The sequence below is a fragment of the Cryptomeria japonica genome, chromosome 6, assembly GCF_030272615.1.
Source record: "Cryptomeria japonica chromosome 6, Sugi_1.0, whole genome shotgun sequence".
In the NCBI taxonomy this organism is placed as follows: Eukaryota; Viridiplantae; Streptophyta; class Pinopsida; order Cupressales; family Cupressaceae; genus Cryptomeria; species Cryptomeria japonica.
This window is the reverse complement of record NC_081410.1, coordinates 294,688,228-294,701,986: the sequence shown is the minus strand read 5'-3', so window position 1 is coordinate 294,701,986 and position 13,759 is coordinate 294,688,228. Positions and strand designations below refer to the sequence as shown.

At 36.4% G+C, this 13,759-nt stretch overlaps 1 protein-coding gene across 1 annotated transcript in view; it reads right to left on the bottom strand.

Annotated features, from left to right (window-relative positions):
* Window positions 1-10,713, bottom strand: part of LOC131031670 (ABC transporter I family member 21) — a 96,278-nt gene extending 85,565 nt beyond the window's left edge. The window contains exon 1 of the mRNA XM_057962793.2: window positions 10,375-10,713. Within this exon, the coding sequence (XP_057818776.1) occupies window positions 10,375-10,537 (163 nt within the window). The 5' untranslated portion in view covers window positions 10,538-10,713. The remainder of the gene's footprint in view (window positions 1-10,374) is intronic.
* Between the last annotated feature and the right edge of the window lie 3,046 nt (window positions 10,714-13,759).

Sequence of the window (13,759 nt, the reverse complement as noted above, 5' to 3'; positions counted from 1 at the left end):
CATGCTTCCCGAGGCAAAATTTCGCCTTATCTTTTAGACTAGACTAATCCTTGGTCCAGTCTCGAACCACGTTTCGAATTTCATCGCATTCTGGGTTCGTTTGCTATGTTTTTCCTTCAATTTCAGGTTTTTTCTCCCTAACTGCAGGTGGGAAATTTTCCTTAAGTTGCAAGTTTTAATGTTTTCCTTTGTTATAGTCTTTGTAGGGAAATTTTAAGTTAATTACAAGTGCACTTTAAGAAATTAGAACTTGTAACTTACTTTTTATTTCCCCCTTGATGCTTTTTGTCTTTTTAAGTCATAATAGGACCTTTTTGGATAAGTTACAAGTTAATTTTAAATTATAAATTTAAAAGTCACTTGTAATTCTTTTATAAAGTTCATATTTAAGTGATTTTACTTGTAATAGGGATTTTATTTCCCTATTACATGTTTTATTTTTCTAAGTCACTTGTAAAGGGAACTTTGAATCTCCATTACAAGTTCTTTTTTAAAGTTAAGTTATTAAAACTTGTTGAGGGAATTTTATTTTCCTCTTACAAGTTATAGGCAAATGAAAAGTGACATTTTAAACTTGTCAATGAGTTTTCAAAACCCGATTTGCTCTAGAATGGAGATAAAGTAACATTTTAAACTTGTAATATAAATAAAGGACCCGATTTTCACTATTACATGTAAAATTGAAACTTGTTGCATTTCTCCAAGAACCCAACCAGCTTCTTAGGCGAATTTGTTGAGAGTTTCCAACGATTTTTGTGGATATTTTTTAGGAGGAAAAAGGCGTTCTGAATTCTTATGCTATTTTCATGCATCTTGAAACTCTTTCCATGCCATTTGGCGGATTTATTTGCTGGTTTGAAGGTGTTATAACAGCAACACGTGTTTGCCAAAATACCAAGATTTTGTCCTCCAAAATGCCACGAATCTCTTCTCTCCCATATCGTTTTGCCTTCTCAACCCTAGGCGTGGAGATTTAGGGGAGATTTGACCAATTTTTGTGCCATTTTGCAAAGTGTTTTTGCTGCTAAAGACGTTTTCAAAAATGTTGCTAGGGTTTTGAAGTTCAATTTGTTGCTTATTTAAAGGTTTTAAGTCTTCATCACAAGGATTGTTGCATTTCCTTGGAAGAGCATTTGGATTGAAGCAAGGTATGTTTTCTTTTCATTTTGTTTTTATTTCTTGTCTTCTTGTTTTATCTTTCTAGTTGTAATTTGTGTATATGTTGGTTTTGCCCTAAAATCAGTTTTGTGAGAGAGATTTTCCCCCTTGGCAAAGCAAATTTTACATTGCATTGATCTTCCCCATTTTCCCTCTTCACTTGCATTCAGGATTTTAAATCCCGATTACAAGTAGGATGAAAATAATTGATCTTCCCATGTGATTAGAATATTTTAATCATCTTTTGATAAAATTCGAATTTTCTAAGTGGAAAAATACCCATTCTTTCAAAATCGGGTTTTTAGAATCGGATTACATGTTGAAAGTTCTTCCCATTTTCTTGAACATGACATTCCCAAAACCCTTCCATTTTTTTCATACTCATTGCATTTATCCTTACATTCCATTCACGCCATTTCCCACATGTCAAAATCTCATTTTTCACTCATTTCTCCATTTTCCATTTTACAAGTATACTTGCATTCGGGTTTCAAAATCCGATTGCATGTTTGTTCTTCCCCACTTGTATACTTGTAAAACTTTCCCCAAGATCCGAAATTGGTCAAAGTCAAGTTTCAAACATTCCCATTTATTTCCCATCTTTCTCTCACAAAGTTGTGAAGTGCAAGGGCTGGAGTTATTCCCATTTGAAGAAAGAAAAATGTTAGTTGCAGCTGATTATGATGTTGCTTTAACACTTTTAAGTCTTCATCGCAGCATACCGGGTTGTTCTTCAATGTCAGATTTACCATCATCTCCCATTCCAAAGAAGATGAAGTATAAATATGACAAGTACCAGAATGAAGTTTCCCCTTCACAAGTTTCCTCTCCTTTGGATCATATCAAGGATATGGAGATAGGGCATGTTGACATGTCAGAATTCATTAAAAGGGTGGAGGATCCGCAGGATAGTAATATGCAGCGGTTGTTGGACAGCCACATTCATCATGCATCTTCTTTTCCAGTGGCTTCCCTAGAACCTGAATTTGTTCTCGCTTGCGCTCACCACTTTGACAAGGAGACGAGAACCATTAGAAATGATGATGAGGCAATAATCCGCCTTGACGCGGATACTATTTAGAAAGTCTTCAAAATACCATCAGCACCTGTGTATATGGAGATTTCAAAGGATAGTGCAGCTAAGTACTATGTCAAAAGGGAAAAAGACTGCAAACACCACATTAACAGATGGATTCATGAGCTACGAACTGCTTACACAAGGTGGGCTAAGTTGTACCATTGTGACTTCAAGTGGGAAATTGGAGACATCATTACTCTCCTCAGCAGGATAATGGGTCTTGAGCACTCTAATGTTTTTGAGCCCTAGATGTATCAATTATCATGTTCATAAGGCAGTCCCATCATATATCATGGGGAGAGGTTGAGAGTGGAGGAGTGAACAGTTTTCAGCTGCCTTAATTCAAGTTTTGATGAAACATCAATTCTTCTTGCATGAAATCCAGTCTACTTTGGAGAAGAACAACTCTGTGGTTTTTCAATGCCATGATACCATTGTGAAGACCATGATTGTTGCCAAGAACACCCACGAGCCGAATCCTATTGAACTACAAACGATCATCCAGAAGTTCGAAGGATTCATGTCTTCACATGTTGCAACTTAAGTGTTTTTCAACACTTAGTTGCATTTTTTAGAATTGTAATCTCTTAGTTGTAGTTTTTCTTTTGACATGTTTACTTGTAAAAATATTTTGTAAATTGCAAGTCAAATCATTACTTACACTTTTGTAATTACAAGTAGACGAGTAACAAATCAATTTAGAATAGGACTTGTAACTTTGAATAAGTCATAGTTAGTTATTGAATAAGTCTTGGTGGTTGACAGAATTTCTCTAGTTAGGATCCTCCCACCTTTTTCTCAAGACTCCTCTCCTATAAATACTTGAGGGGGTCTATTGTAATCTTTATCTTATGGAAAGCAAGCAAAAACTCTTCCAAATTTGTAGCAAAGAAGTCTTTGAGCTTTATGTGTAAATTGAAGGATTGAAAGGAATAGGAAAAAATTACTCAAGTATTGAGACTTTGAGCTATATTCTTGAGTTTATGTTCAACTTCACCTTTCTTGCAAGTGTTTCTTAAAGGGCTTAATCAAATTTGATTTGCAGACTTTGTGCTGCAAGTATTGGAGATTAATTTAGTGAAAATAGAAATTCTATTGAGAAAAGTTGGAAGACTTTGTGCTTACACTCATTCTTAAGAGAGATTAGAAGTAAATTTTATAATAAGAAATAGCTGTGAAACTTTGAGCTCACACTAGTTCTTGCTGTCTTGTGTAGAAAGAAATAAACTATTTCAGACTTTTGTGCTGTCATAATTTGTTTTTGGCATCATTAGAATAGAAAAGGGTAGATAGGACTTCAGATATTCAAGACTTTGAGCTTGATATTGCTGTCCCGTCCCGAAGGAAGTGACGGAAGTCTTTGAACTTTCAGGGAACTTCATTTCCTTTCTCTCATTTCATTTCAAAAAATTGTTATTGTTGTTTTATGTTAAATTGCTATCACTTTTCTGTGAAGAGAAAAAGATATTGGCTTTCTTGAAAAAAGAAGAAAGACTGTTGTTCCATCCTATTTTAGTTTTAGTATTAGATAGATAGGGGGAGCCTTCGCTAAATTAGGAGAGTTTTACTCACACACAGTGGTTGAAGCCACAATTTTGTATATTTCCCCAAGTGTACAAAATTTTCAACCAACAATCCCATAATCCATCAAATGGCATTCTTCGTGGAAGATCAAACAGCTCCCACTATCTTAAGGAGGAATTGCTTCACCTTTTCCTAAAAAGTCTCAGGAGCTCACCACATGGTACCTAACTTGCAAATCACAAATAAAACCAGAGGATGGAAAAGAGGTGAATCCCTATGTGGATATATGATTCCTCCACAAACAATATGTGCTACTTAGATGACATGGATCAGATGATAAACTTCATCTTATTATGCTAGAAATCCCCATGCTTGGTTGAATCAAATTTGTTGTGGCATCATTCAATAGCATGCGCTCATTGTGACTTGGAAAACATGCAGAATACTATTGCACGTCTCAAAACTCAAAATCTTCAAAGGGATTTCAAATCACCAAAGCCATAGGCCACCTTGCAAATAATTGAAACAAGGCAAAAGGAAATTTTGCCACTTGTAGTGGAGAACTCACTACAACAAGCAGCTCTTCCACCCACATTTTTGCTTCTATAAAAAATTTCTTAGCCTTCCCATACCTTGTAACTAATGTTATGTTTAGAATGAGCTCCACCTTTATCACCTTGTGTTCTTCACTCATCTTGGACATTCTGAGAAATTGAGAATCTGCCATTTGGGAATGACATTTTAAATCATCATATCTTGTAAAGTTTGTTAACAACCCATATGGAATGTGAACAACGTTCTATTGTTGAAGTTGTTTTGTCTAAGGATTCAATGATCCGAAATTAAGGTATGTTGTTCTGTAGTGGACTATATATCTAACTATTGCTTGCTTTCCATGATGGATAACAAACTCCTAGTCACATTGCCTCTTTTTTTTTAAATAATGTGTCTTTTTTCCTGATTTTATCTATGCCCATGTCCTTACATGGTATTTGCACCATCCATGTATTCCCAAGATTTACTTCAGAAAGAAGCTTGTCAGTCCACTTAGTGTATATCTATCATGCACTTTTTGTTTAGTCAATTGCAAAGCTGCCATTTTGCACAAAGATATCATTTTCCTTTTGATGGTAATTTGAATCCTTTTTTCCCGATTTTACCTTTGCCTATGTCCTTGCATGGTTCTTGCACCATCCATGTATTCGCAAGATTTACTTCAAAAAGAAGAAGCTTGTTGGTCCACTTAGTGTACATCTATCGTGCACTTATTGTTGAGTCAATTGCAAAATGGCATCTTTGCACAAACAAATCACTTTCCTTTTGATGGTAATTTGAATCATTTGTCTGTGATACTCTTTCTAGCATAGTTGAACAACTTGCCAAAAACAAAAACTCACCAAGGCCCGAAAAAAACTCGGCAACTTAAAAATTTGCTTAAATTTAATTAAAAATGCATTTTGTTTGCAAAATTCAATGAGGAGATGCATCCAATGAGTCAATAAATGAGTACACAAAAGAAACAAGTTGAGTCTAGATATATTTGATTGATTTAAATACAAATTGGGTACAAAATGGCATCCTCTTGTGGAATGTTGATGGCTAATAGACTGAAACAAATAAAAATAGCAAATTTGGTAAAACTAAAAGTAAATACTACATCTAAACATTTTACATCTTCCTCTTCCCAGCTCTAGTGAAAACCAGGGGAGGGATAGAACTAGAAAGTCTAGTTCTAGGAGTTCGATGTGGCTCCTCCACCTTGCCAAAATGAGGATGAGGGTAGCACCCCTCGCAGGGATCTAAGGGTGAGAGAGAGACAGAGGTAGAGAGATAGGTCTAGATCTTAAGGGAGAGAGGAGAGAGTGAGATAGAGAATCGTAGAAAGAGGGGATAGAGGAAGAGTGATAGGGAGATAAATAGGTCTAGAATTCGGGGCAAATAAAGTGAGTGAGATAGAGAAAGCTTGAGAATGTTGATAGCACTGATTACTGAAATTTGACTGTCTGAAAATTTAAAAGATCTTCTAAAACCTAGAATTTGCATTATAACTCCTAGAAATCTAAAACCACTCTCAAACATCTTGCCAATATATACATGAAATATAACTTAAAGTATAAGAAAGGAAAAAGACATATTAAATGTTATATTCCATGTATATATTCTAACGAAGAGAATGAGACTGACTTGAAAAAAAAATTAGATAATTTTTTGATGTGTTTGGACCTCATTTTTAATGCAGCAGAGTTTTTGCCAAAGACTTGCCAAGTTTTTGTGAAAAACTCGCCAAAAACTCAACGATTTTTTGTGCGAGTTAATGGCATAAATACTCAATGAACAAAAAAACTCGCGAGTTTTTCAAAACAAACTCGCCGAATTCTCTGCGAGTATTCCATCTATGCTTTACAGCATTATCACCAATTCCACAGAAGAAAAGCTACCCAAGTCAATTGAGATTGACAAGATCCCTCTGAGCTTCAAGAAACTCAATATCCTTATCAGATTTCAAAACGCTTTCAATTTGTGTTGCTAACAAAAAAATACCATGGCTGAGCTTCAAGAAACTCAATATCCTTATCAGATTTCAATACGCTTTCAATTTGTGTTGCTATCAAAAAAATACCATGTCTGGGTTGTATAAATTTTTCTGTTAGATCCATGACCTATAAGTGTTCTGCTGCAATATCTCCTACCTTGTTCAGTTCTTTGCAAATCAACATTTGACCTTTTTTTGTGATTTTAATCTCTTGATTTCTTCCTCTAGTCCTTGCATTTTAAGATTACTTTGCAATATTGCTTGTTCTCATTCTATTGCTGCTTCAATTTTGGCCATTTTTCGGCATGCCAGTCACACTTTTGAAAACACATTAAGGTGCATGACGCCCATGTTTCCACAACCTACCACATACTTCCTCACACTCCAGCATTGTATCCTTGTCCCAGCACTTACACAACTCGATATGAAGCCACTCAGGAAACTTGAAGATTACCTCTTGCTGGCACCTAAGAGTTTCTCCATCTTCAGAGCATTCCTTTGTGATCCTATGACCAAATATTTTGAGTACAAATTCTACTTTACCAATGCAGCTAGGATGTTTTCCATGATGACAAAAGTTTTGGCACTTATAGACACAATAAGGTGCAGTATTGCAAGGTAGTTTACCTATCGAATGAGACAACTTCTTGACAGTCTATCATAAGTGATGGATCATCAGGATACTGTGAGCATAAATATATGAAGTTACCAATACATTCTTGCTCCTTGAAGTGACTAAACAAAGTCTTCCAATCATCTGGTGTGGCTAATGTGGCATCATTTCCACATAAATACAGTCCACCATGTCTTCTAGAGCCAGGAATACATAAATTATTACACTCTGCCGAGTGCCCATTCCTTTCTTCCATGTTTGGAGAGAACAAGGGACACTATAATTATTTGATTTTCAGAACCCTGGTACTTTGTCAATTTTGTATGAACCTGTATTATCTGAATGCTGGGAATTGCTGCTAATTTTCCCTGTAATAATGATTCCTTTGCTTGTGCTAATAATTTTGGGTGTGGCTGTGACACTGGATCAAAGTTGGAAAACTCGGACTCGCCATGGACTCGGCAGCCCAATTTGGAATCGGACTCAAACTCGGCAAAAACTCGGGAAAGGACTCGGCAAAAAAAAAACAGTAGTTTTACAAAAAAAACAAAAGAAATTAATGCATTAAGAGAACATATTTAATGCATTTAGAGAACATAAGAGCCATGAGTGAAAAAAAAAACACTTTTTAACGTGGCTGCACATCTTTATGTGCATCGTGAGTCTTTAAGTTGGACTCACGAGTCCCGACTTAGGACTCGCGCGAGTCCTTGGCACAGACTCACGAGTCTTGTGCCAGAACTCGGCTCGCGAGTCTTTGGCGAGTCGACTCAGCCCGCCAATAGACTCACTAGTCTTGGCAAGTCCGTGGCGATTCCCACGAGTATTCCAACTTCTGAATGGTCCCCACGACCAAAGCTGATTAATCCTGATGAAATTGGTTGGGTTTCTTTCTTAACTGCTGTACAAAGTTTGGCAGGTAGGAAATTTATGGGCCATACAGAGAAGAAAGATTTATAGAAAATGCATTCACCAATAAGAACAAAAATTCTGAATGACCAAAAGAAGGTTCAGGCACTACTTCTGACGCACAAAAATTAAAGATTCTTCCAAAAATCTTAGGATCTTGACAGGATTTCCATGTACGCTTCTTTTCTACTTGAGGAGCACATTGTGGGAATGGCTTGATGCCTCCATAAGCAATAATTGGAAAGCTTAAAATTTATTGTCTGGGGATCAACTTAAAATCTAAATGCAACATTCTTAATAGCATAAGCATTCACTCTTCTTAGAGCAACCTTCTACCTGAAAAAATGAAAATTAATAGGTTATGCTGGAATATGTATCTCTGTTATCACCTTCCCATTCATGTCCATGCCAAAAAATTGCTCAAGATTAACAAATTCAGGCAATCCATTGTAGTAAACAGAAATATTTTCAATCCTGTTTCAGCAGCCATCAGAATTGTTGCAACATCTGAAACAAAATCTGGATTGTCATCTGCCATCATCAATTTCCCAAAACACTTCCATTATTGCATGCTTGGGGAGAGGCAACAGATGGAAAAGCAATGAACTCCTTTGAATGAGACGGAACCAATGCAGAAACTGAAACTATACCTTCAATTGGCATCCCTAGTTTTGAAACAGGAAAAGTTCTTTGACAAGTATTGTGGTCACAAACTCTATAATCTTTTATTTCAGGCCACGTCTTTAACTGAGAAATCCACATTGTCCAGCGAGCGAAGAGAAGGGGGCATACATGCCATCACTTATCTGCTGAGCTGCTATAGCAAATGTTTCTTGTGTCTTTGGAGGCTCACTTTTTTGTTGTTTGGTAGCCTTCGAGTGCCTCATAATGTCTTCTATTTTGAGTTCCTAGGATATAACCCAATCAACATGACCAAGATTCCAAACCACCATACTAGAGGAATCATTTTGGCCTTGAAAGAAAGGATCTCTAAACCATTTTCCACAAATCACACCCTCAGCCCATTTACCATAGTGATCAGATGAAGTCTGCATGAACCTATGTTTTTCTGACTTGCTTGGGCTAGTATATCTAGCTGATCGGAGCTTGGAATCTTTGTCAACTAGTACCTGCCTCCTTTCCATAGAGGATGTTTGGATTCTCTTGTAAACTTCTTTTGCAACATTTTACCTTCTTGAATGCTTGTATTGTATGACACAGTGTAAGACTGTTGCAACAGAGCTATGTCACGACCATCTTCCTTATTTTTTGAAGTGTAATCCAATGGGCAATCAAAGTGTTTACCTTCCATTGCTAACTTGAGAAATTTTGAAAGATTTGTAGCAGCACTGCCATTCTTGTAATTCAGTTCTCAAAATGAAGATTATCAATGAAAAAAGAGCCAACTGAAGCACCATTCACAAATCCAATCCCATCAACATAGCTACTTTGTAAACCAAACTCATCTAGCAATGGTTCCGTCTTTTCAAGGCTTGAAATCTTAACAAATGTTTCTTGTATACTGCTAGACACTGCTGGAGTATCTCTTTCGAATAGTTGATCTTTGCATTCAACATGCACTGCTAGTTTCTCATTGTGTCATTGAGGAAAACAGTTCCCTAGAACGAGGACTCATTGATATTGCTACTGCCGTCAAAAGTAGGAGCATTTAAGTTTCTTCACTTTCTGTTGCAAATCTCTCATGTCATCCTTTTAATTGTTACCATGGGCTTCTGCCCTGGTACTACTTCCCAATTGTTTCCAATAAATTGTCAAAACTTGCCGTAGCTCTGAAGTCTTATCATTCCCCTTGATACTTCATAGAGAGTGTGTCTAACTCCTCTGGCCTAACAGGTTTATGAATGGGACCTGTTTGACTGACCAATGGCCAGCTATATTTCTAAAGTACTGGTTTTTACACAACAATATTGAAGAACTGAATAATACAACAGTTCCCCCTTAAGGCATCACAAAAATTGAAAGGACTGCAAAATGTAGACGGTACAGTGTTGACTAAATAAGGATTATTATATTTTCCCAGTCAAATAAAGTAAATTTTTAAACACAATTTAAATACCAATGTTACTGATCACAGTCCGTGCGTAGGATTGTTGGAATACATAAGTTACATTCGGCTGGAGATGGGTTTTGGAAATTTGACGCGTTTGGTGCAATAAAACAAAACCTCGATATTCAGGAATTCGTAAGGTGGAGTGGATTGCATCCTAGCTGCATTTGTTTCGTTTCGTGAGTATACTCTGTAGACACTTGAAAAATTGGATTGGATTTTCTAATGAAAGTTGTAACTGTGGATCAACATGATGTGCTACAAGATCCTCGACCTAAATGGGGCAAAAGGCAAGTGAAGGAAACCACGTAGAGAGGGGTCTATAGGCTTCTTCTTGCCGAGAAACTTCCCCTGAGGTCATATCGTTGAACGAATGGATCTCTATATCCTTGGCGGATCTGACAGTGTCCTCTATAACAGTGAATGGGAGTTTACAAAATGGGATGTCTCAATCATAATTGAATAAAGTGTCAAGATGAAAAAGGCCTCACCTGAGCCATTGGCACCAACGAGGATTTGCCTAGATCCCTTGGGGAGATCCAGATTGAAATTAGTAATAAACCATGGTTGCCCCTCTCCACCGTAAGAGAAATTCAATCCTCTTACTTGTATGCTTTGCCACCGCTGCTCCTTCTCCTCCATTGTTTTCTCCATTCAGAATAAGATGTGAAAGTGAAGATGGCACGTAGCCTCCTCTGACCATTTTAAAGCTTCTCACACCAACCCTCCTATAAATGCTCCCCATCATTCTCTCTTACTATGACCCCTCCACATCAGTTCCACTTTGTTTACTCACTATACGTTCTGGTGAGGTTGGAAGCAAACAGCTGGCTGACTGACAGACACATCCGAAATTTTAAGATGAAATGAAAGTTTTAAATGACATTCACAAGGTAATGTAGTTCGACACAGTGGAGCTAATTTTTTAAAACAAAGTTCCATCCAATCATTCACAACTCAGATTGTGGATATTTTCTAGGTATTTTGATGAAGTAATTTGTTACTTTTATATACATTCTATTTCAAAAATATTTATTAAAGATTCAATTTTTAAAGCAATTATATATTTGATCTAAATGTTTTCATATACTACACTTTGTGATATAATGTCATAATGTTTTGACTAATTCTAATGTGGAAAGACAAGGAACTTTGCTTGTGCATTCCCTTTTTAGCTGTTTTCCACCATCCTTTTCACACCTAAGATGATAGGAGATAGTTCTTATTAGTTTTTCATTTTATTTCTATTCTTATATGGTGTGTTTGTTTGTGGTTTCACATAACATTCTCTTTTCCATTCATATTGTTTTGTTCATATGACTACTTTGATTTTCTCTCTCATTTATTTTTTTATTCTCACATTATTGTTTGGGCACTCTCATATATTAATTTCTCATTTACTCACTCCGGTATTTTGCTTCATCCATATGTTCTTCCTTCTATTTAACTTTTCCTTTGATGCTATTTTGGACTAGTTATGTCCTTCCATGTTCTCTATTCTCTTCCAACCTTGGCTAAGACAATCTCATATAGAATCACGACTTTTATTTTGAAATTGTTTGTAATTACATGTCTTTGTAACTCTTCTATTTGTCTCCACTTTAATGCTAACATGTTGCCCCAAACTTTGCATCTATACAACACCACATACATAGCAAGCAACCCAAATAATGTCTTATTTGTTTTCCAATCTCATAACTCAGTTGATATGTATCTATTTTGTAGCATCTATCTGATCTCAAAAAGGAAGTGGTATTTTGTCTACTAACAAGGTTGAAAGTAAATAACTTGTTATTTGAAATTTAAGTGGTCTCGTTCAAGATCTATAATTATTAAGAGCTTTTATGATGTGAGGAGAAAAAATATGTTACTTGATAAATTGGAATTTTGTTATGAAAAAAAAAGTGAATGTTGGACTACTTTTTGTTCCTATTTTTAGCTCTCATTTGCATTGGAGTGAGACTAGTATTGTTCACATGGCATCATTAGAAGGCACCCACTATTTATTTTAAGTGAATTTTCGAAGAACAATTTGTTTTGTATATTGATGAGATCAACATGCAATATTACACATTTTAAAAAAATACTATTAGTTGTGCATAAAAATGCATAAGACTACCTAATTGTACAAGATCCTAATTGTTTCTTAGCAATACCCTCTAAGAAATCTTCGGTAACCCCCCCTCTATGAGACCATAACTAAAATGTTTCAAATAATAAATGTCTTGATTGTTCAAGTTCTTTTTGGTTTGGTAAGGGTGTTAATTGATAGGATTTAGGTGTCATCAACCTTGTAAATCCTTGAATTATTTGTTCCCCTGATGTTATTTGTACTTTACCCATAAGGAATGACAACGATGATGAAAGAAGTCATGTAAAGACAAAGTTACAATTACTATATGGACTTGACTTTAGGAAAAGTACAAAATAGCTAGGCATCTCCTTTGGAATCTTCTAATTTCGGGTTGTTGGACACGGTTGTTGGAGACATGTAAGGAGTTGTAAGTGCATGTTTGATGGTTTTGACATATGTCATAAGTTATTATGAGTGCATTTATGATATAATATTGCTATCTTGGTCTAGTTTCATGAAATTCCTTATGACAGCTATAAGAGCATTTGTAAGTGGATATTTTAGGCTACATCCAATGATTCCAAGAAGGTAGACGTGGGATTTTTCCAAGTCATTTTGTTGTTTATTATATTGTGATACCACAATGGTATTCACTCTAATGAAATTCTATAAACTAGGGCCTTGAGATGGTATTAAGAGTCAAGTTTTCTTCAGCTGTGCAAGTAATAAGGTGTTGTCAAATTCTATAGAGTAATTTAGAGAAGTATATTGGTGCTCGACCCCAAGAGGCCACAACAAGGCACTCACAACACACAGGTCCAAACAATTATTAACAACAACAACGAAAAGGTTGTAGAAGGAACAAGGCATCACAATAAGGCATACATCCCAAAGGCCAACAAGGCCAAAAACAACACAAATTCATAGGACTACTTGCAGATCAGAACAATGAGAAAACCACCCACAAGAGTGGGGCAACCTAACAAGGGGGATATGAGAGGCTCCCCAAGCCTACCAGAAGAACACAGCAGCAACATCCTAGCAAAGAGTCGACCCCCTTTAATAAAACCCTTTCCACCTCAATAGAAAAGAAGCCCACCTCAAAAGGAGCAGAAAAAGAGAAGACCATAAAACTAGGGAACCAACAGTGAACCCAAATCATAGCCAAGTAGCCAGTGAGGAGAGAAGACCACATAGAGATGTAGCAGCCATAGAAAAGAGAAGACTCCAAAGAGTTACAATCATCCTCAATCACGAAGCAAGCCACCACCTCCATAGGGGACGCTCCCACCTCTATAGTTTTTGCAAAGGAATAAGAAAGGAACATAAAGGGTCAAACTCTCACCATGGCCAAAAGAACATGAGAGGAGAGCACAACCTTGATCCCAGTGCGAATCCATAACCAAAAAGAATCAAAGGCAAGGGCGTGCCCTTGAAAACTATCAACAAATGCCCAACCATCAGAGAAAGTAAGACAATTGCCCAGCAAACCAAAAAAGGACAATCTAGTTGAAACAACACAAAACAAGCTAGCAATGATGGCAACATCCACCGCAATCCAACCCCAAGGGGTTGTTGGTGTAAATTATGTCTCATAATTACACTTTACTTAAGTTGACTTAGGGTAATGCATTTCATTGTAGTTTGGATATGAGACACTTAAGAAAGTGTGCACATAGGGATGATGTACATAGGAGAAATTCCACCTTTTGTGGTCTTATCTTGTCAATACATTCCACATTCAGTGGGTGTTCTACCTCTTGTGGAATATTATATTATTTCTCCTACCTACCCTTGTTTCA